Source organism: Engraulis encrasicolus, chromosome 1 (genome assembly GCF_034702125.1).
Source record: "Engraulis encrasicolus isolate BLACKSEA-1 chromosome 1, IST_EnEncr_1.0, whole genome shotgun sequence".
NCBI classification, from domain to species: Eukaryota; Metazoa; Chordata; class Actinopteri; order Clupeiformes; family Engraulidae; genus Engraulis; species Engraulis encrasicolus.
The window spans coordinates 54,122,202-54,146,461 of NC_085857.1; the positions used below are offsets into that span (position 1 = coordinate 54,122,202).

General features: G+C 46.9%; 1 protein-coding gene across 1 annotated transcript; it reads right to left on the reverse strand.

The window, feature by feature from the left end:
• Positions 1 to 1,644: 1,644 nt before the first annotated feature.
• On the reverse strand, positions 1,645 to 22,583 carry LOC134458362 (uncharacterized). The gene is made up of 14 exons (XM_063210654.1): positions 22,518 to 22,583; positions 8,630 to 8,747; positions 7,793 to 7,930; positions 7,659 to 7,703; positions 7,094 to 7,168; positions 6,898 to 6,981; positions 6,734 to 6,796; positions 6,087 to 6,434; positions 5,608 to 5,711; positions 5,271 to 5,355; positions 3,583 to 3,781; positions 2,697 to 2,733; positions 2,345 to 2,456; positions 1,645 to 1,670 (listed from the first exon to the last, which is right to left on the reverse strand). Exons 7-14 carry the CDS (start codon positions 6,783 to 6,785, stop codon positions 1,645 to 1,647), a joined length of 963 nt encoding a protein of 320 aa, XP_063066724.1. The 5' UTR covers positions 6,786 to 6,796; positions 6,898 to 6,981; positions 7,094 to 7,168; positions 7,659 to 7,703; positions 7,793 to 7,930; positions 8,630 to 8,747; positions 22,518 to 22,583.
• Positions 22,584 to 24,260: the final 1,677 nt, after the last annotated feature.

Here is a 24,260-nt window from a genome sequence, read left to right on the forward strand (position 1 = left end):
CACACTCACCGTTAGCCTGGTAGATGAAGAGAACGAGACGATGGACGACGTGCTAACGGCATTCCGAGACTACTGTAGCCCACAGAAGAACATTGTTTTCGAGCAGCACCAATTCTGGACACATTCAATGGCTGAAGGTATTTCAGTGGACACATTTATAACTGAGTTGAAGCAGAAAAGTAAAGACTGCGAGTTTGGCATCAGTGAACAGGACATGCTTAGAGACAAGTTAGTGTTTAGCATTCAGAACTCAAGGAAAGACTTTTGCGGGAAAATGAGTTAACATTGACTTGAGCGTTAGAACTGTGTAGGGCTACGGAATTAGCCAAGACCCACATACAGGCGATGCAAGCGACGAAAGCGGCCCACAGTCACGACAGCCAAATAGATGCCATTAACCACAAGAGAGGCACAGGGCAGAAGCGATCTAGTGACTAAAAGAGCGACAAGATAATAGTCTACTTGCCATGAGAGGGGACCCGGAAATGTTTGGTACCCCAAAGTTTTTTGATGGAAATGTGTAGTATAGGTCCCCAGTACATAGAAACTGCCGGATGCTACTTTGTAAATGTTGAGCAATTTTTTTTTAATTAGCATAATTAGCATAAATTAGCATAATCGCCTTTATGGCCTTATTATAGGATCAGTTTGACCAATCTACACAATCTTGGTGTGGTTTTGGGGGTTTTGGAGGATGCTGAAATCATTTCTGTCATTTATAAATGCCCATCAGATTCAAAATTCCTCTTAATGTCAAGGGTACACACATTTTATGCCTTTATGAGCTGATTTAAGCAACGTTTTTAGGTAATTTACATACCATAAACCTTACCTATTTCAATTATTCCTACCCATGGGCCTACTATATGACGTAGATGAGCTACATCTATTGCCAAATACATATAATTAAGGTAGAGACTTGAGGTGCTGTAGTACAGCGTATGTGGAAAGTGAGTTTGCTTCTTATTTTCTTTACTTTATGCAATCGAAAGATTTCATGGGTTGTGCTAACTTCAGTTAGGTATTTTAGTTTGAGGATCACTTTTTTTTCTCCTCAGTTTTTTGTAGGGGGAGGGCACTATTGTATGTCATTATGGCACTAGTGTATGTGTATTTTTATTAGCATAATTAGCATAAATTAGCATACGCACCTTCCTGGCCTTATTACATGATCAGTTTGCCAATCTTCTCAATCCTGGTGTGGTTTTGGGGGTTGTAGGATGCTGAAGTAATTTATGACATTTATAAAATGCCTGCCACGTTCAAAATTCCAGTTCATGTCAAGGGTGATGATTGCGGCAATATTTTTGGTAAAATGCACACCTATTTTTTCCAATTATTTAAAATCATACTAAATGTAGTTAACTGGCTATATCTAAGGCACTAACATAAATCATTGCAATGCAGCTTGTGTTGAAAGTGGGTTAGAAGAGAATGAATAGATAATAACTGATAATGCAAGTCAAAGCCCAAAGCTACTGTACAGAAAAAATGTAATCACAATAGAGGAAAAGCTAATTAAACTAAGATAATGAAATAGCAATAAACAAAGTAATAATAGTAATACAATTTATTAGAGCATGCATTACAAAGTGTATAGGAACAACATTTGCCAAGGGTGCAATTATGGGAAATTGTTCTTTATCAAAAAGGTAAAGCCCCTTTGATGCCTACACATGACACATAGAGATATATAAATTACAACAAGAACACATACAACACAATTACTCTCAACTTGGGCTGGTTGCTATGCTAGCCAGCATCTGTAACTATTACACTGTATACTAGCTTATCTACAGAGATATCATCATCATTGTCACTGTCTTCATCTTCACTGTTCTGTTATAGTCTCTTCTTAACCAACATCCCCTTGATTCTTGGAACTTGTTGCTATTGGGTGGGTATATTGCAACACATACGGATGAGGTGAGGATAGCTGAGAAGAACACCAATACGCTGGACAATGGTAGACTTATTGCCCTTCCTTAGGCATCCATTTTCATCAATGATTGAAACTGGGACAGGATTCAGCTCAGTCAAAGACTGTAGACAACTCTACTTTTCTCTGGGTGCATGCCATCAGCAGTTGAGCAAACCATGCATATATGATCTTTCTGTCGACTTTCAACCCTCTTGTCTTTACTTTCACTGTCACAACTTCATTTGAGATGGTTGCATGAAATCCCACCAGGAATTGAAGAAGAAAACAACGTACTCATGTCTTTGTTCAATTTCCACTGCATCTTGCAGATTGACCTTTTCATCTGCCACCAGCCCACTGATAATGTGGTGGAGGGTTGGAGAGTCTGTGGTGAGTGGGTGAGAGTTTTCTCATAACACTCACAATTGAGCCCAGTCTTGTCAGCATCCAACTTCCATTGTCCCTCCCCATCCTCTTTGTGTATCTTGGGCTTCATTGTTTTGTCCAGTGCTTCTGTACACATCTCACTCAGTGACTGGGACAAATGGGAACAGATTACACATGACTGTGACAGATTACACATGACACAGAAACCTGATCAGGGTTTGTTGAGATACCTTTCATCTCCAACCTTGCCTTATGCATGTCTGGTCTCCAAACATATCTGCACTCAGTGCTGTCCCACCATATGAGTGACTTTAAACATAATTCCAGCAAGAAAATCCTCCATGACAGCATCAGGGATATGCTGCATTTCAAACAGGTGTGATCCCACTTGCATGAAGGTGATGACCAGAAGCAACTGGTAGCATCTGTTGAAGACAATGTATTTGAATGAGCCAATTCGGTGAGCTATGAATGCTGGGGTGATGAAGCAATCTGCCCATAGCCGGTCCGTGAGACAGGCCTGCTTTTTAAGATTGAGGTCATACCTCCATATGCAGCCACTATGAGCTCCTTCAGGCCAGTTGAATTAATCACATGACCTAATGAGCTAATGAATGACATGAGGGTCTGCATCATCGCAGGTCTCAGTATGACTGATGATTGACCATTGTTGTGGATCATGGCATTTGATCCGACAGACCATCATGTACAGCTGCATTTCAAAAGTATGTCACTGTACCTCATGCCAAGGTTCTTAAGTGAGTGTCTAGGTATGAAATGGTACTAATAACTGTATGTCCTTGCTGACTTGAAATGTCCTGAGTTTACTGAGTAGGTGAAGGCGTTGCTGTGCTTTTTAAAATATCGTGCTGTGAGAAAGACAGAGAGCTTTCCATTTCAGTGCCTAGGTACCTAAAAACTTCCACTTACTCCACTGTCTGTCCTTGGATGGAGAGTGGAACAGAGTTGATGTCTTGTCCCTGCCCCGGCTCCTTTGTCTTTGAGAAATTCAGACAGATTCAAGATCTACAATAGTTTGGCTCAGGTTGTCAACTACCTCCAGGTAGCGAGTTGGAGCATCAGGGTCAGACATATGTGCCACTAAGGCAATGTCATTAGCATATTTTATACACACACAGAGAAGAGGATTGGGGATAAAACACAACCTTGAGGAAGTCCAGAGTTCAAGGTGATTTTTGAAGACGCGCCATTGAAAAATACCTGCTTGTGGTCTGTCCAGCAGAAAACATTTAATCCACTGGGTAAGTGCTGACTGGATCTGAAGGCTGGAGAGCTGCTGGAGGAGTGTGTCAATATGCACAGTGTTGAATGCAGAAGAGAAGTTCATGAACAGGATCATGGTGTGTGGGTGTATTGAGTCCAGGTTCCTGGCTATTGTGTCCAGAAGTGAGAGCCTTGCATTCCTCACACCACGGCATTCCCTGTTGGCAAACAAGTGTGGGTCCAGCTGGTCTGACACCATACAGGAAAGAAGGCCACACATCACTCTCTCCATACACTTGCACAGCACAGATGTTAATGCCACTGGTCTGTAGTCCTGGGCAGTTGACTTCTTCGGGATGGGGATGATGGTGGATTCCCTCCATTGGTCAGGGGCACAGCCAGAGTCCAGGAGATGCTTAAAAAGCCTGGTGAGAACACCACTTAGCTGGATGGAGCATTCTTTCAACACTCTCCCGCCCTGTCCGGGCCAGAGGCCTTGTATGGGTTGACTATACGCAGTATGGAGGTCAATAGCTGCATTAGCTTACACATCTCTCCACGGAGCAGACATTGTTTTGAATATTGGAACCCTGCTGTCGGTGGTCGAACATTTCATTTTCCTACCTGGATATGACCTGACTGACTTTCGTTTGTACATTGTGAGATGTAGAGGTAGGCTATACGATTTGTGACATGTTGCAGAGGTTGATGTTGCACCATGTTTGGCAGTAATACTCAACAAAGCCTTGTGAAAAGCTGTGTCACCAGACTCTTTGCTGTTTTTGAATATGATAGCTATACCAGTGGGTCCAGTTATTTAAAAGTCGTCATCTTTGCCATGTCAGTTAGCAAAGTGACATTTCTTCCCCATTTTAAATTCAATCAAATGACATACAATAGTGCCCCCCCTCCAAAAAAGTGAGAAAAAAACAAGTGATCCTCAAAAATACCTAACTGAAGTTAGCACAACCCATGAAATCTTTCGATTGCATAAAGTAAAGAAAATAAGAAGCAAACTCACTTTCCACATACGCTGTACTACAGCACCTCAAGTCTCTACCTTAATTATATGTATTTGGCAATAGATGTAGCTCATCTACTTCATATAGTAGGCCCATGGGTAGGAATAATTGAAATATAAGGTTTATGGTATGTAAATTCAGGGCTCTACAGTGCGAGCATTTTGCTCGCATATCCCAAGCAGCAAATTAATGTGCCCAACACGTTTTTTTAACGTTTATTTTTGGTGAGTGACACGTTCAGAATAGGTTCAGAATTGCGTTCAGATATGGTTAATTTGTAGGTTCCCGATTACGTGCTCAGCACGTTCTGAAAGGGTTATGTTTTGGTGTCCAACACGTTCTCTAAGCGTTTCAAAATGGTGTGAAACAACACGTTCGGAAAAACACGTCCACGGACGTACAGATAAGGTGTACATTTGGGTTTTATTACGTGTTTAACACCTATTTTTGACACCAAAAATGAAACCTGCCGCAGCGCCATATGGGCTTGCTTTTTCTGTTAGGGGCTTAAAATGTGGCCTATGCTTTATCCTATAGCATTTATGAGGCCATTATTATTGTAATTATTATTATTATTAGTAGTAGTAGTAGTAGTAGTATTAGCCTATGCCTGGCTTAGGCCTATTAACATAGCCTACCCTATGCAAAAGAATAAAGCATACGCGATGAACAATCAATGTAATTTATTTAGAAAATCTAAAAAAGCAAAATGCTGCCAATCGGACTGCCGCCTGGAGTGTCCGGGCCATTGATGTCGCTGCTGTTGATGCTTGCCTGGCCTTGCGTTTGGGTCGTTCCCACCTGAAACATGAAACGAAGAACAACAGTAGCTAATCAGATAAGACAATGTAGGCCAAATAAAGCTGGTGCTGTGGAGAACATGATCCATCATCATCCATTGAATTTCTGGTAAGTTTATCTTTTATGCTACATTAAACAACATGGCATGCACAGACTTTAGGATGTGTTTTTGTTATTTTATTATGGCACTGGAGAGAGCCTCGTGACCGCGGGTTGGTAAAAACCAGAAGACACACCAAAAAAATCTCTCACCTTGCCCGAACCACCCTTTTTAAAGGGGGCATGTTTGAGAAATTCCGCCACCTCTCTCTCCACGTCCACCGTTTTGCAGGCTGGATGGCAGTTGTTGCATGCCTCTGGAAATAAAGCGCAGATTTTGGTTAGTCATATTCAATTGCTGAACTGTATATACAGTATTGTGATGTTAGACTGCATATTTGGAGCATTGTGTTGAATTATCTCCGAAGTTACATCGTGTAGAGTGTATTTGTAAATGATTACGCAATACATATAACTTAATTGCTAGCCATGGGGGATTCATGCGTGCAGGGCATGTTGTTCAGTGTTGGCAGATGTGTTCGGTGTCTCCTGGGTTTTTAGACCAGTGACCAGTGGGCAGTTTAGTCATTAGGAGTTAAATGACTCCGGCTCAAATTATCCTACACCAATATAAACACCCATTCAATGTCAATACTGTATATCTATTTGCTCATGAGAAAACTTAAACTTACTTTGTAAAACCTGCATGAGGGGCAGGTCACTGAAAGATTTCTTCTTCCTCCCTCTCATGCTGTAGCCAGACCACAGGTCTGTGGAACCCACACGGGTCAACATGCGGCGCACCGACCTGCCCAATGTCGTGGTCCCGTCGAGGGAGAGGAAGGACACCAATTGCCTCCGATATGCTTGGTCGGTCAGGAGACGCTGGCAAAGTTCCTTTAGTTCATCCTCTGTCTGGCAGGATTTTGGGAGGGGGTCCACGGCACCCCTTGCCTGTACATTGGCGCTGACCAGCCTCCTCAAGTCTTGCTGGGCCTCAACTATCTGGTCCATCTTTGTAAGGACCCTGGTGGTGAATGCTTTAAAATAATTTTTAAAAAGAACGAAAAAAAATAGTAAGACCTCATCAGACCGGAGAAGAACATATGGGAACATTTTAGACTGTTATTGTAGCATGATGTACTACATTCACTGGTAACACTTCAACAGATTTTGTTTATTATGAACAAATTAAGTTGCTTAACATAATATTCCTTACGAGTTTACTAACATTTGCAAATGTTTGTTCCATATTTAGGAAGCGTTTATAAAGGATTTAAGAAAGGGTTAGAACTCTGTTTTTTTGACAGTTATTCTGAAGTGTTACCCATTTACTTACAGGACATCATGGCGACCAGCTGGCTGATGTCGGTGGCTTGGGTGGCAGACATGTGTACTGGGCCTGGATTACAACAGTACAGAAGCCGGTAAGTGTTAAATATTAAGTCATGGGTATGACAATGGGTCATGGAATGTTTTAATAATAAGCTTAGAGAAGGTTACTTGAAATATTTGGGGTTCTCGGGCGGGGTATAGGTAGAATCGGAATTTCGGGCGACGTCCTTATGTGTGATCCCAAGCCTCTCTCTGAAGGAAGTCAACAATAAGAATCTTGTTAAGAGAGGAGCATGATTAAAACTATGACTGAATATATCGCACAGTGTATCCCCAACTTTACACACACTTATGTGACACTTACCATCACCATTGTAAGGTGGAGGTCTAGGCAACTCCACGGCTCTGGCACTGTGTGCCTGCTGCTGACTGGCCTCAGCTGCCAATAATATAGAATAACATGTGAAAGTGTTTTATTTCCCTTCATACATTATACACCCGTCTCCAAAAGAGTTGTCGCCTATCCAATTAATACATTTATTTTTGTACATACATTTTCATTCGGGAGGATTGTAGCTTTCATATGAGTGATTTCTGAAGCCAATTGATTAATTGAAAGGTTATTAGCTGTTTTTCCAAACAGATGGATAGGCAACAACTCTTTTGGAGACGGGTGTATATTCATGACCCAGAATTTCAACTTCTGTCATAATGAAATGGGGGTGTCTAGACTTTTAACCCCTTAAGACACGGCTTTATAAATGTATTGTTACCAGTATGGTAATGACCAAGTCGTGGTGCATTACTAAAGGGCCTGTGTTGTGTCATAGTATTGTAGTACTATGGTAGTTACGTTTCAATGACTATTACAGCGTACCACTGGAGGTATGGCGTGCATTAAGGGGTTAATGTCCACTTTATTAACCTACCTGCCACTCTGGCACCATGCTGCTGACTGTCCTCAATATCTGTTACTGGAAAACAAAATGTCTATCAAAAGTGTGATCTTCCAAATTAGGAAATCAGGTCTGAACCTTAAAAAAAAAAAAAAAATACTACATACTGTCGCTGTCCGAGCCTTCACAGCCGTCAAGGTAGCGAGCAGGCTTGATGTGAGGTCTACTTGCTTGCTCACTGCTGCTCCTAGCATTGAGTTCCGTCTCAGCCCTCTTTGCACAACGCAGGGCTTTGTCGTAGTCATCTAACATTCAGTATTCAAGATGTATTATGCAAATAAGCATTGACCTACTGATCACATTTCAGTGTTGTATGAATTGTACATACAGTTGTGTGCATGAAAGTAGCAGTGCCTTTGCAACAATGAGTAAATGTCAAAATTCTTCAAATAAATTGCAATTTAATGTCCCAAAATGCTTGAGGACACTGTGCATCCACTGCATATTGTATTTCAAAGAAGAAAATTGGGAGAAGTTATTCAATTTCAAAGTATTTCATAGAAAGTGGACAAATGTCATGTGGACATAAAAAATGCTGTTCATGAGGAAGAACCAAGAAATGCAGAGGAATTGTGGAATGTAGTACAATTAACCTGGACTGCACTACCCATTGACTGTTGCCAGCCTTTGGTTGATTCCATGCACCACAGATGTGAAACAGTTGTCCCAAACCATGGTTAAGCAACCAAATATTAGTTTAGGATGCTCAGCAAAGGTTAATTGTCAAGATTTTGTTAGTTTGTATGGAAAATCTTTGAGTTTCCAAAGGCGATTGTCAACACTGCTATTTTTTGAACATTTCTTCACTTTCTATGAAATACTTTCAAATTCAATCACTTCTCACTATTTTCTTCTTTGAAGAATTTTGACATTAACTCATATTTGTGAAGGCACTGCTATATTCATGCACACAACTGTAGTAGACTTAGCACATGTAGACTTACTTGTGGAGCTGCCGACCAACTTCACGGCATACCTTTGCCACTTTTCCTTGTCGGGGTAGACCCCTCTTTTAACCTTTTGGGTAACCCCAGAACGGGGCCAATAGCTGAGAAATCCACCCTGTTGAAGACAAAACATCATGCTCGTTTGAACTATAGAGGAATTTAAACTACTCCGATAATGAAAATGACATTCACTTAATTACAGGGATTAAAGCAAAAGAAAGTCATCTGACTGAACTTTTTTACCGGTTAGGCACCCGATCGAGTATCACTCCGTAACCCAACGAAAACCAATGTAGCCAGGCTCTGCCCTCATAACGAAACAAACACTGGTTTTATGCAAGGAATGGTGCCAGAGCCAGCACTAGGCATAGGCAGACAGGGCAGTCGCCTGGAGCAGAATAGGCCTATGTATTGAGGGCGCCAGTAATACCAAAAAGTGCCACAAAATCAGAACTTCAACCAACATAACACTTAACACTTCACATTAACAAACATAACCTCCTTGGCGGAGGTAATGAATATTCATCATACACTCAGTAGGCCTATATACACACTCAATATTAATGTACCTGTATGTACTAGATCAGATGCTATGCTATGTTTACAGATGCCAATTTCTAAATACAAAAAAAGGAAAGAGGGAAAGGGGGCAGGCCTAGGCCACCAGATTGACTAGAACTGGCCGAGAATGGAGGGATAATGGATACTATATCAGACTGCAAACATTGAACTGCAATTTGGGGCATGTTTTGGTTATTTCCTCATATTTCTACCCATTGTTTATGAATTGTTCACAACATTATGCAGAATGGATTCACATTGAGTGTTGCTTCAAAATGGTCTAGCTGATATCACAGAATTATTGACTTGGAATTGCAATGCGTTGATACAGTGATCCCATTATGTTTTTGTTGTTGTAGTAGTAGGCTATATTTTGTCTTTTCCATCAGAATGGACAAACACTGTTTTGGTGAAAGCACTGGTGCGCATTGCTTGCAGTTGTATTTCTGACATTTAAACTAGTTGGTTATTTTGTATGTTTTTCATTATTCGTCCTGTTACAAATAACTTGTTGATGTTTACAAACAGGGTGCGGTAGTCTACCTCTTGTATTCTACCGTTTTGAAAACCTATGGCTACCGGTACTTTTTTGCTTCTCAATGTGCGGTGCCAGGCACACGCTTACCATTGATTTAAAAAAACGTCCCCGATTCCTACACGCACTCATGTTCTATCCTACAAGCTGACACGACACAGTCAGACATACGTCTATATAACAAAAGTAGCACACTTTCCCAGGCTTGTCGCGCAACTTTCCACTCGAATCAAGACAAATCACCCACCTTGCGCAGTGCGCAAATAACTCAAACGAAGCGTATAGTCCGAGAAGATGGGCACAGACGTTGAGCCACTCAAAAACGAGCACACACAACTGTTGCTGCACACTATTCCAGTTAGCAAAAATAGCATCACAGAGTAGCCTACAACAAGCCTTGAAAGTGAAACAAACACCGAAACGGCAATTATTGACCACCCATGAGAACACTGCTTCCCAGAACAAGACGTGGCATAAAATATTGGCTCTGCCAGGGATAGCCTCCGTGACCCCTGTAAAATGCAACCCATTTTCAACTTATTTCTTAAATATATCGGCAACAACAAAGTTAATATGCTATGATTACAGGTGAGACTGTAAATTATCCGTTGTCAGAAAGACAACTGCAGCTAGTGTCACAAGTGGACCAGGCCAAGTTCTGTGCTACCTTATGAAGTTTGGGCCATTTTTTACAGTGTGTCACGATTACTAATTTTTTGCAGTGTTTTTAATCCGTGTGCTTTTTTTAACTGACTGAGTGTTTTTATCTTAGTGTTTAGTGGTTTTACCAAACCTGTTTGCAGTGCATTTTAAGTTTTTATCTAACCTGCTTGCTGTGGATTTTACTAATGATTGCCCAAGTAACTTAATGAGCACCTGGACTTGGTTTTCCACCAGAGTTACCGAAATGCCTCTCCCCACTCTGGCCACTAATTGAGGATGCCCATATATGGGCGCAGCTTCCTGTGAGCTGTGACTGGGACTAATTAGACACCCTTTAGTCTGTGCACGAAGTAATAGGCAATTATCAGGGCTATGTCTGCATGCTGGAATTGTCCAATCACACGCTAATGTGTCTAACCGCCCCACCTGTACAAAGGGGTATAAAAAGGCCAGTCTTTGTGCAGATGAGCAGGAGAGCGCACCGGAAGAGGATCCCCTGTCGACGTTGCTGGTGCCAAGTCTGCCTTGCTGCGCTGCGCTGCGCTGCGCTGCGCTGCGCTGCGCTGCGCTGCTCTGCTCTGCGCTGCTCTGCTCTGCTCTGCTCTGCTCTGCTCTGCTCTGCTCTGCCCGGCCCTGCTGCTGCGAACCCCCGACGGCGCTGCAAACCCCCGGTGAACCCCCGACGATACAGTGAACCCCCGACGACACGGCGCATCCCGGTCCAGACAGACGGCGGCGCATCCCGGCCCAGACAGACGGCGGCGCATCCCGGTCCAGACAGACGGCGGCGCATCCCGGTCCAGACAGACGGCGGCGCATCCCGGCCCAGACAGACGGCGGCGCATCCCGGTCCAGACAGACGGCGGCGCATCCCGGTCCAGACAGACGGCGGCGCATCCCGGTCCACACAGACGGCGGCGCATCCCGGTCCAGACAGACGGCGGCGCATCCCGGTCCAGACAGACGGCGGCGCATCCCGGTCCAGACAGACGGCGGCGCATCCCGGTCCAGACAGACGGCGGCGCATCCCGGTCCAGACAGACGGCGGCGCATCCCGGTCCAGACAGACGGCGGCGCATCCCGGTCCAGACAGACGGCGGCGCATCCCGGTCCAGACAGACGGCGGCGCATCCCGGTCCAGACAGACGGCGGCGCATCCCGGTCCAGACAGACGGCGGCGCATCCCGACATCATCTTGGCTTTCAGCCAAAGCTGTCCAACGCAGTAACCTCCCCCAGCAGACTCTGACCAGATTCGGTTTCGTGAGTGCCACTTACCCCAAATATACTTCTATACCCTATGTCTAACCTCCATTGTGCTGCTCTGTTCTAGAACCCTGAGGCCCAGGCAACCAGGTCCCACCAACAGACGCACCAACCCAGCCAGATTGCACTCCATTCTCCGAACGCCTGCCACCAACCCCCTGACCGTCAAACCTGTGCCGAGCCACCTCCTTTTCCCAGCTAGCTCCCCCTTTTTAACTCCCTCTTTTCACTTTAGCTACACACACTTTAGGGCCCATACTTAACCTTAAATAAAGAAACCATTTGGATTTTGACACTGTTGTCCTTGTGTGTTTGTTGCTGGGAAATTTACAACCTGTGTTTTAAGCGTTGCCACTAGGGGGCGACACTTTTTTGGCGTAGTCGGCAGGATTCCAGCAACAACACACAACAATGTCAAATCCGCACAGTAGTGGAACCGATCAGGGTGGGGGCGGAAATGCTGGAGCTGAAGCTAACCAGGGTGCACCCCAATTGCTAGTACCATGGTTCATGGGAGGACCATGGATACCCCGGTTTAGTGGAGAAAAAGGAAAATTTGGACAATGGAGGAGTCAGGTAGAGGCCATGCTGAGAGCCCAAGGGCTAACTCCACAACAAGGGGTGGATTTTCTGCTGGCAGCTCTAGATGGGGAGGCAAGACGACAGGCACGGCTATTCAAGGCAGAAGAAAAGGCCAGCCCCAAGGCATTACTTGACACCCTGCAGAAGAAGTACAGTGATGGAGGAAGTCGCGCTCAACGGCGGTCAAGGTTCTTCAGCTGCAGACAAGGCCAGGAGGAAGGAGTGGAGTCTTTCATCCTGAAACTGCGTGAACTGTACTTCGATTGGCAGGGACGCGAACCAACCCAAGAAGAAGAAGGAGAATATTTGCTGGACCAGTTCACTTTGAACCTAAGACCAGGCCCAATTCAGCAGGAGATTCACAGACAGGTGCGTCGCAACCCACAGCTAACCTTTGCTGCTATCTGCACAGAAGCTGTGGCGCTTGAGCAAGAGCAGCAACATGGAGAAGATCACGCCTGGGTAAGACGTGCCATGACTCCCTCACCAGCAGCTTCGCCAGCCAACACCTCAACCCACAACACACCTGACCTAAACCAACTGAAAAGCGAGCTTCAGGCAGAAATGCGCAAAGAAGTGGCAGGTCAGATTAAAGAAATGAGTGTCTCCATTGTGGAAGAACTACGTAAGCAGCTGTCACCTACCCCCCTGATGGCCAGCCACTCCACCACCTCTCCATCTCCTGCTCTACCTCAACTGTCCGGCGGTCCCCAGGTACGTCCAAGACCCCAACAGGCCCCATCAGGCAGTGGATCTTTCCAATGGGATGCACAGGGGAGGCCCATCTGCAGGGACTGTGGTGGAGTTGGGCACATCCAGAGGTTTTGCCCACTGCGACGCAGGTCTACTTCGGGTTTTTAGCACAGCCTGCCACAGAGGGGCATGTGGCAGGGACTGTCGCCCATTCTGCTGGAGTGACCACCAAGTCCCAGATTGTTGGAGAATGCCCACGGGTAGAAGTGGAAGCTAATGGAAAAAAGATCCCATGCGTCCTGGACACTGGCTCTCAGGTCACCCTGGTGAGTAAAACCTTTTTCACCAGACATTTTGGGGATATTGACATGAACTGTGCTAATGATTCTCCCTGGCTAACCCTAAGAGCTGCTAACGGGCTGCACATACCTTATGTAGGCTATGCTGTCATGGATTTTGCTGTTGGGGGAGTGCAGGTACCGCAGAAGGGGATTGTGGTGGTGGAGGATGGGTGTATGGGAGCAGACCATGCCATTCTTGGCATGAATGTAATTGCACATTGCTGGGAAGAGTTGGCCAGGGGGAAACATCCAGGGTTGACTGCATTTAAATCTCTTGTCTCACCAGTAGCAGGTCAAGCTTGGGAACAAGCCTTTTCTGTGTGCCAGCGGGTAACGGCTACAGCTCCCACCACCCCGTTCCAAGGTATAGCAAGACTTCCCCGACAGCCACCTGTCATTATCCCCCCAGAGTCTGAGATGGTCATGTGGGCTCACCTGCAAGAAGGAGCCCCTCAGATGATTGATCATGCATTAATAGAACCCCTTGAGGATCACGACGGTGAATGGTATGTAGCACGGTCACTAGTAGTGGTGCACGGAGCCAAACTGCCAATGAGGATGTGCAACCCCAACCCCTACCCAGTAGAGGTCCCACTGCGCCGGCCCTTGGCTAAGGTGACACAAATTGCTGAGAGTGATGTTCAATTGGGGCAGGACCTAGTGGTTCAGCCTGATTCCTCTGGAGTTGTGGAAGTGGCCATCCGGGCTGTGTCTAACCCCTCTGATTGCTCTACACTTTCAGGTCACCATCCACTCTTGGCCCTAGAGGGCGATGGACTGAGCCCGGATGAACATCAACGCCTGCAACAGCTTCTAAGGAAGTGGAGCGCTGTGTTTGCCATGCATGATGATGACTTTGGCAGGACCAACATTGTGCAGCATCAGATACCTACCGGTACAGCACCACCCTGTCGAGAGCGCTATCGCCCCGTCCCTCCAAGCCTGTACCCAGAATTGCGGACCCTTCTTCAGGGGATGCTGGATAATGGGGTGGTTCGCGAAAGCTCCAGTCCATGGGCAGCTCCGGTGGTCCTGGTAAAGAAGAAGGATGGGAGTTGGAGATTCTGTGTGGATTATCGTAAACTGAACGCAGTGACTCACAAAGATGCTTACCCACTTCCACGTATCGAAGAATCTCTCACAGGACTGAAGAAGGCTCGATGGTATTCCACCCTCGATCTTGCCAGTGGGTACTGGCAAGTGGAGATGGACCCCCAAGACCGCCAGAAGACAGCATTCACCACTCCCATGGGGCTCTATGAGTTCGACCGCATGCCGTTTGGCCTGTGTAATGCACCAGCAACCTTCCAGAGGCTCATGCAGAGGTGCTTGGGGTCCATGGTGCACGACTTCCTGTTAATTTACCTGGATGATGTTGTGGTATTCTCACCTGACTTCGACAGCCACCTCCACCACCTGGAGCAGGTCTTCCGGAAATTGCATGAACATGGCCTAAAGTTGCAACCGAAAAAGTGCAAGTTGTTCCAACAACAGGTTACCTATTTGGGCCATGTTATCAGTCATGAAGGGGTAGCCACAGACCCGCAGAAGACCGCAGTGGTGAGGGAGTGGCCTGTTCCCCAGACCGTCAAACAAGTGCGATCCTTCCTAGGATTTGCGGGATACTACAGGAGGTTTATCCAGGGCTTTTCGAAGACAGCAGGCCCTCTTCATGCCTTGTTGCAGGGTAGTGCGACCACACGACAGGGGAGCACACGTGTCGACTGGACTGAAGCTTGTCAAGACTCCTTTGATCGGCTGAAGGAGGCCCTGGTATGTGCTCCAATCCTGGCCTACGCAGATTTCACCCGACCCTTTAAGCTGTACACCGATGCCAGCTTGGAGGGCTTGGGGGCAGTACTGGCCCAAGAGCAGAATGGACAAGAGAGGGTGATTGCCTTCGCCAGCCGCAGCCTACACCCCCCGGAGAGGAATGACCAAAACTATAGTTCCTTCAAACTTGAACTGTTGGCCCTGAAATGGGCCATAACGGAGAAGTTCAAGGACTACCTCTGGGGAGCCACAATAGAAGCTTTCACGGACAACAGCCCCCTGGTGCACCTGGCCACAGCAAACCTTGGAGCTGTGGAACAACGATGGGTGAACCAACTGGCCAACTACCGGTACACCATCAAATTCCGCCCAGGTAGAGCGAACAAGAACTGTGACGCACTCTCCAGACTGGCAGGTGAACGCACAGAGGCGGTAGTAGGAGCAGTGTCTGGTGCGGAAGACCACAAACAACCCTCAGACCGGTGGCACAGCTGCCAACTCCAGGACCCAGCATTGCAACTTGTCCGGCACTGGAAAGTGGTAGATCAACGGCCAGAACACAAGGAGAGGGAGAGGGCCCCAGCCCAAGCCAAGCGGCTTCTCCGGTATTGGGATAGAATTGAGATCCATGACCACCAACTACAACGGCGTTGCCTCGATCCAACAACTGGGGAGGCATACTGGCAAGTGTTGGTCCCGGATCAGGAAGCAGAAAAACTTTGGCAGGAGTACCACGAAAGCCTTGGGCATCAAGGAGCAGAAAAGGATTTGCAAGTTCTAAGCAGACGATTCTTCTGGCCTGGCATGACCAAGGACGTGGAAACTTGGACAGCAGTCTGCCCTCGCTGCCTCCGACAAAAGCCTGGACCTGAGGTGAGAGCTCCTTTAATGCCTATTTCTACTTCATATCCCTTTGAAATATTAGGAATAGACTATTTGTCACTTGGAAGGCCAGGGGACCCCTTTCCATACATATTAGTCATGACTGACTTGTTCTCAAAGTATGCTTTTGCAGTACCAACGAAGGACCAGTCCGCTACCACCACAGCCAAAGCCTTATACGCTGCGGTCATCCAAGTGGTGGGCTGCCCAGAGCGGATACACTCCGACCAAGGTGGGGCATTTCAATCAGCCGTGATGGAACAACTGTGCCAGTTGTATGGATGTCGCCAGTCTCGGACCACTCCTTACCATCCCCAAGGTAACGGTGTGTGCGAAAGGTTTAATCAAACTTTGTTGTCACTTCTCAGCTCCCTTTCAGAAGCGGATCAGCACCACTGGCCACAGAAACTCCCATCGTTATTGCAAGCTTACAACAATACCACCCATGGCTCGACTGGCATGACCCCGCACTTCATTGTCTTTGGTCGGCATGCACGCCTCCCAGTGGACTGGGTGGTAGACTCGCCCTCCATGGCCACGAAGCACTCCCTGACCGACTGGGTGAAGCAACATCATAGGACGCTGACCCAAGTCTACAGTGTGGTGAAGAACAACACCCAGCACCGACAACAGCGCGACCAGAAAAGGTATGACCGACGGGCAAAGGTAAACCAGCTCCTGCCAGGAGAGAGGGTCCTCCCAAGGAACTTCCGCAGACGTGCGAGGGGCAAGCTGGCACCACGTTGGGGCCCGGACGTCTGGGTGGTGAAGGCTCAGCCACGAGTAGACCAACCCGTCTATGTAATCTGCCCAGAAGGTCGAGAGGGACCCACCAGAACCATCCACCGGAACAACCTGCGATGCTGCCCAGTGGAGATACCCAGAGAAGAGTCGGGAGGAGGGGAACCATCCACTTCGCCACCTCCACTTATGGCCTGGTATCCAGTCGCAGCTGTCCCAGTAGTTCGCCAACACCAGCCCCCTGACCAAGCCCAGGCCACCACCTTGGGTGCAGAGAACACCGGAAGTACCCAAGAGCCCTCCGGAGGTGGAACGGAAACGACAGCACAGGCCTCGAGCTCCAGAGAAGAGCAGGACCCAGGAAACCCTGAAGTCCAGGCAACAGTTTCCTCTTCACCAAGCTCCCCTAGAAATAGCACTGGAGAATCCATACGGCGGTCCGAGAGATCAACCAGGGGTCAACCCCCAATAAGGTATGGACGACAATAGAGGTAGTCGGGACGACCACCAGAAAAGTGGGGGGGAAATGTCACAAGTGGACCAGGCCAAGTTCTGTGCTACCTTTTATGAAGTTTGGGCCATTTTTAACAGTGTGTCACAATTACTAATTTTTTGCAGTGTTTTCAACCCTTGTGCTTTTTTGAGTGTTTTTATCTTAGTGTTTAGTGGTTTTACCAAACCTGTTTGCAGTGCATTTTAAGTTTTTATCTAACCTGCTTGCTGTGGATTTTACTAATGATTGCCCAAGTAAATTAATGAGCACCTGGACTTGGTTTTCCACCAGAGTTACCGAAATGCCTCTCCCCACTCTGGCCACTAATTGAGGATGCCCATATATGGGCGCAGCTTCCTGTGAGCTGTGACTGGGTCTAATTAGACACCCTTTAGTCTGTGCACGAAGTAATGGACAATTATCAGGGCTATGCCTGTGTGCTGGAATTGTCCAATCACACGCTAATGTGTCTAACCGCCCCCACCTGTACAAAGGGGTATAAAAAGGCCAGTCTTTGTGCAGATCAGCAGGAGAGCGCACCGGAAGAGGATCCCCTGTCGGCGTTGCTGCTGCCAAGTCTGCCTTGCTGCTCTTGCTGCTCTGCTCTGCTCTGCCCGGCCCTGCTGCTGCGAACCCCCGGCGACCCCCCCGACGACACGGTGAACCCCCGACGACACGGCGCATCCCGGTCCAGACAGACGGCGGCGCATCCCGGCCCAGACAGACGGCGGCGCATCCCGGTCCAGACAGACGGCGGCGCATCCCGGTCCAGACAGACGGCGGCGCATCCCGGCCCAGACAGACGGCGGCGCATCTCGGTCCAGAGAGACGGCGGCACATCCCGGTCCAGACAGACGGCGGCGCATCCCGGTCCAGAGAGACGGAGGCGTATCCCGGTCCAGACAGACGGCGGCGCATCCCGGTCCACACAGACGGCGGCGCATCCCGGTCCAGACAGACGGCGGCGCATCCCGGTCCAGACAGACGGCGGCGCATCCCGGTCCAGACAGACGGCGGCGCATCCCGGTCCAGACAGACGGCGGCGCATCCCGGTCCAGACAGACGGCGGCGCATCCCGGTCCAGACAGACGGCGGCGCATCCCGGTCCAGACAGACGGCGGCGCATCCCGGTCCAGACAGACGGCGGCGCATCCCGGTCCAGACAGACGGCGGCGCATCCCGGTCCAGACAGACGGCGGCGCATCCCGACATCATCTTGGCTTTCAGCCAAAGCTGTCCAACGCAGTAACCTCCCCCAGCAGACTCTGACCAGATTCGGTTTCGTGAGTGCCACTTACCCCAAATATACTTCTATACCCTATGTCTTAACTCCATTGTGCTCTGTTTTAGAACCCTGAGGCCCAAGCTACCAGGTCCCACCAACAGACGCACCAACCCAGCCAGATTGCACTCCATTCTCCGAACGCCTGCCACCAACCCCCTGACCGTCAAACCTGTGCCGAGCCACCTCCTTTTCCCAGCTAGCTCCCCCTTTTTAACTCCCTCTTTTCACTTTAGCTACACACACTTTAGGGCCCATACTTAAACTTAAATAAAGAAACCATTTGGATTTTGACACTGTTGTCCTTGTGTGTTTGTTGCTGGGAAATTTACAACCTGTGTTTTAAGCGTTGCCACAAGGGGGCGACACTAGTTCTACACGTAGCCAGTCAAACGCGCTAAACTTTGAGGATGAAACGCATGTTATTACGCATGGTATATTCTAGCTAGCTGCCAATGATAGCCGTCCCATTAGGGCTATGAATAATGGGGTACACCCCGCCATTCCGACGCACCGCCATTCCGACATTGACGCCTTATTGTCGTAGTGGCGATGCGTTTGATCTTTATCAAAGGCACTGCCATGTCGACACATTTTTAAGCAGATTCGGATGAATAGCCTTCAGGGTAGGCTACTTTTCAGCATTAGCCCACACTATTCCACTGCATATTGCAGTGGAACATTCAATCGACTTCATAAAAAAGTTTTGTCAGCTGTTGTCAAAGTGCGTTCATTGTTATTAATAATAATCAGCACATAGGCCTATGCATATAACATGCACCGTCCGAACACCACATCTAGGGATAGCCTAGTAGGCTATAACTAAATGCAAGTGGTTATGAGACGTGCTACAAGTTAATTTAAAAAATTTATATATTTTTACTGTAAGTTGAATATTGGTGTTAAAAAAAGAATGGATTGTTACAGAGGTCGGGACCATTGCGGCCAGTCTGGACACTCGAGTCCTTAGCCTAAATAAATAGCACACGCAGTGTAGGCCTAGTTGTCTTCAAATAATTCTGGTTTTATGTTAAGGCTATTCAATCCCCAAATTACTTTTTGGTGGATTACTGAAGTAGGCATAGACTACACCTTGAATGAGGCGTGCGTGCGTCTCCCTCCTCGCACTGCTGCTGGTCATGCTCTAACGCAGGAAGGTATGGGGCTGGTTGCAGACAAGGTAAAACAATACGTGTGCCTGCTATCATCATTGCATTTCTAATCTAAAATGCCAAATCATGTGAGCAAGAACAAGGCACAGGGCAGGGATGATTACGCTGGAATGACAGATTCCAGGCGCACTCTCCCACCTCTTCCTGCGCGGCCGCCTGGAACAGACCTCTCCTCTCGATGGGAGGGACAGAGGAGACGCGTGACAAATATAAACACACAAACAAACAAAACAAACTAAGCACTTGTTGTCACTAAGTAGGCTAGTCTAAGCGGCGGGACATCTCCAAGCAAAAATTCATAAACATTTCCATCAAAGTCGGCAAGTTGGAGAGTGCATTTCCCATGCGCCATGCGCGTATAGTCATTGCAATGCATGTAACGCTTTAAAAAGAAAGAATCACCTCTGATATTAGTGTTTGTGCGCTTATTTGGTTGCCTTCTCGTTGCCTTGGTCGAGCCTTCTCGAAAATTACGAGGCCCGGACCTCATAGCCAGTCAGTAGGCGCACGTCATCTGCTGAAGTGTCTTTCATGATTGCTTTTATTAATAGTCTTAATAAAAACCCTGGACACACAGTGCAGTCGCGGACATGCCCTGTTTTATTATTATTATTATTATTATTATTATTATTATTACAGCCGTTAGGATCAGAATTCGGCACGAACCATTCAATATCGTGAGCTGTTGGATGGATTTTGTGATTCCTGTCCTCAAGCAATGTGCCTGTTCCTGCTTTAAACTGCGCACTGGTTATAAAGTTATCAAGGACTGGTCGCAGATCACAGGATATGTTAGTGTAGGCTATTTACTGAACCCGCTGGAGAACTTGCATCACTACGTTTTTTTTCCCAAATGCCTACAGCTAGACCGTGATGAAGATCAGGTAATTATCTAGTTTTCTAATATGGGGCAACGGGAAATAAGCATCCGAGATGTAGGCTAAGGGACCAGATAGTCTGACAAAGCAGGGAAAAGGGACAAGATAAGGCCATTTGGACCGTGACAAAATGATACACTGATCGTAACTGTGCTGTCACTCTCTCCGCTGCTTTCCGTTCGTGTCGCAACATTGTTGCAAATGTCATTGGCGTTAGAATGTTGTTCACGTGCCTAAGCACTTGCAACAATGTTTAAATTATATGAAGAGTGGTGTTTTTAAACAGAGCTCTCTATTAAATGTGGGCTTAGAGTCTGAAAAAAACACTGGGTGCGAAGGAAGGGTGGCTGCGAAAGAGCAGGGACATCAGAGGCTCGGAATGACAATTAAAAAAAAAAAAGTCGGAATGGCGGTGTGTCGGAATGGCGGTGTGTCGAAGTGGCGTTGTGTCGGAATGGCGATTGCCCCCCGAATAATGTTAGTAAAAGTCACAATGCTTAAAAGAAAAACCCTTCATGAAAAGGACATCATGCGCAGTCGAAGTAAACTATTCTTTTTTTTTCTTTCTAACTAGGCTATCCGCCACGGCAGGTGCAATGATAATGGAAACATACAACCTTTTTCCAGCTATGAATTCCATGCGCATTATTAGCCCATATTGGAATATCAGTCCAACCCGTTTAATGATTGTCATTGCACTTTAAAGACATAGTATTACACGTATTTTCTTTTCTGCCATCAGCAACAATGTTGGCTATTTGATTTTTTTTTTATCTCTCGCGCTGCGCCGCAACCGAATTGTTGACCGTGGGCAGGCTTTCCCCCAGCGCTTTCTTATCAAGGCGGCCGCCTTGACTAAACCCCACCCCCGCCTTGGCTACGTTCCCTTAAAAAAATAAAAAAAAAATGCGTCCGAGGGCAAAAAAAAAAAAAAAGTTGTAAAAAAAAAAGTTGTAATGCAAGTTGTAGCAAGCTGCTGGTTATGTATTGGTTAGATAATTAGTCCCACGGTAACACAGAATGGGGGGAAAGCATTAGGAAGTGACCGTAAGGGTATTGCAGTTGATTCATGTGTACACACAAGTAACATCGGGTGAGTAACAGAACATGTGCGCAACGATGCGTTATGACGCGGCGATATGCGAAAATCTTCGTCCAAATCGCATAGTCGCATGCACCATCGCTAACTGCGTTTACATCGCGTGCCGCGTGTAAGGGAAATGTTAGTTGTTGACATGTCTGGAATTCACATCAATTTGTGCTGTTTCTTGCTCCAGTTGTGGACAAAACGATTGGCCAAACTCACAACAGAAAGTCTTTGCTGTGCTACTGTCCCATAGAGCTGGAAAAAAAACTTCATAGAAGTCACTCTTAAAGTGTTTATGAAACGAAAACAAAGTAAAGGAATTTGACCATTTCCAGGACAGATTCTGAAAGTTCTAAGCCTTGTGAATAAAATGGGATATTGTCTGGGTGCTATTTTGATGATGATATTTTGAATGATATGCGTGACATAGAAGGGATGAGTTCACCTCATTCCACCTTGTTCAGATCAATGGCGGCTAGTACCAAAACAAAGCGCAGTGTCAAGCAGTGTGTTGCTGGAGGGCCGAACGGTGCCAGCTGCAAAAATGGCTACTTGACAGAAGGAATATCTTTGCACAAGTGCCGCCCCCCCCCCCCCCCCCCCCCCCCCCCCCCAGGGACAGACTCACCACCTTGACTAACCAATTTTCTGGGGGAAACACTGCGCTGGTGTACTTTTTTTTTTGGAACACGGAAGACCAGGGGATGGCTCAAAACTACTGAGTGAATCTGTTGTATTCAACTAAATACGTGCACCAAACACACCTCTCGTGCCCTTCTCAGGGCCAGGAGTGCTCTCGATTTGAGTTCAGTTGGAAAGTAAAAATTGTGAATGAATTGACATGAATTATAAGGACGGAAATCCGTCCAAACGAAAATCCAGTTGACGGAAATCCGTCATAGTGACGGAAAACTTTAATCCCTGTTTATTAACCTACCTTTGTGGTCCTCACAACCCAAGACTTTGGCACCACAGCCACCGTGACTGGATTCTCTTTGTAAAATTCCACCACTTGGAATATGGTCATCTGTCAAAAAGGAATTCAGTATGTTAAATGCAGTGCAGTACGTAGACAAAGTTGTAACAAATTGGGGATGGGATTATTCTTAATGTACACACTTTAAATTTCATGGATAATCCTCATGAATACGACAGAGTTCTCCCTAGGTATCATGATTGCTTGTTGGTTTAATTTGGATATCTCGATCTTTTCTGTGTGTGTGTCCATTGTTTTTGTGCAGAACACTCCGATGGTCCTCGAGTCGCATGGCACTTCAAAAAGAGCTTCAAGGTTGTTGTAGACCCTTCCCATCACCTCAACCTGGCTTATCTTCTCCAACACCTCTACAAATACGGTTCCAATTTGGAATGAGTTGTTTGGCCTTTTGTAAGAAGTTTGGGTTTTTCTGGGGATTTCAAATGTTGCACTGCACTCTGACAGTCTTCTCACAATCTGTGGCAGAGGGCGATTTCCAGAACGGACAATCTTTTTCAGTTTCTGATTGAAGTTTTCAAATGGGAAAGCGGAGCACTTGTCCAGGCCAGTGAAAGTGTGTGCATCGTCAGCCAAGTGGAGCATGCTGTGGACGTTGTACACAATGAACTCTGGGCCATAGATGTTTTTGGCGGTGTGTACAAAGTGAGTCAGAAGGTCTTTGGCATACTGGTGGGGCTGTTTTACCAGACGAGAATGGCCAGAGCAACGGAGAAGGTTAAGAAGTGCTCGTACACGTCCTCTCTCAAAATTCCCTTCAGAACAATTTTCCCTGTATACAGCATGAATTGCCTCCGCTCCGTGGCTTTCCAGCGCTCCAGCTCATCCAGGCTGCGGGGTTTTCTGGCAAAAATGCTTGGAATTGCCTCCCTCAAACCTAACAAGCGGTTGTTGATTTCCATCACCTGACCCCTGCTGATGCGATTCGGCCTGATGCCGCTGACCCAGGTCAGCAGTAGTTTTTTCATCACCCCAAGACAAGCCTGGTGCATGTAGTCGACAGGGAATGACTTAATCATGTCAATGCCAAGTGTCAGAAAAGGTGAGATGGTTTGATGGTGCTCGGTCTGAGTTTGTGCCCTGAATGCCTGATCAGTGCGTGTGTCCAATCCCTCTACCTCCTGGTAGGTGATTCTTCCGCGCCAGACTCCCTTTTGTGTGCACCTGTCACCAGTGTTGCCAAAAGAAAATCAGCCAAAGTCGCTATGGGCTTGCTGAACAGTCGCTAAAAGTCGCTAGATGACGTCATGACGTTGCATATGACGTCACAGCGTCACGTGCGGTGTGCTGATCTACAGAGAACGTGCCCACATGCCTTCGTCCACAGTACAAATGGGCGGTGCTAACTACTTTTTGAAGATCAGAGCTTATCTGCAGCCCCGCTTACCGTGGGAAATGCTTCTGACGGCGGCGCAGAGTCAGAATTATGTGGAAAAACGATTCTTTTAAAAAGTCGCCACATGCACCAAAAAGTTGCTAAAGGCGCTAGATGAGTTTTTTGTCGCCATGTGCCCGAGATTCACTGCGGTCGGTGCGGCCAGCCTGCTAGTGCTCATTTAAATTTGTCATATGCTTGTAGGGTAGACAGAGTACAGTTAAGTACAGGATACAGTGTAGGTAAATCAAATATACATGTGTAACAACAAGACTCTGATCTAATTCCGAAGTGTAGGCATAACATAAATG

Excerpts from the sequence above, each read along its gene's own strand:
- LOC134458362 (XM_063210654.1), bottom strand. The coding sequence starts at position 6,785 with ATGTCTGCCACCCAAGCCACCGACATCAGCCAGCTGGTCGCCATGATG. Across the intron at positions 2,734-3,582 it reads CTCTCCAGCCTTCAGATCCA|ATGCTACCAGTTGCTTCTGG; the intron begins GTCAGCACTTAC and ends TGTCTTCAACAG. Across the intron at positions 2,457-2,696 it reads TGGTCATCACCTTCATGCAA|TCACTGAGTGAGATGTGTAC; the intron begins GTGGGATCACAC and ends CATTTGTCCCAG.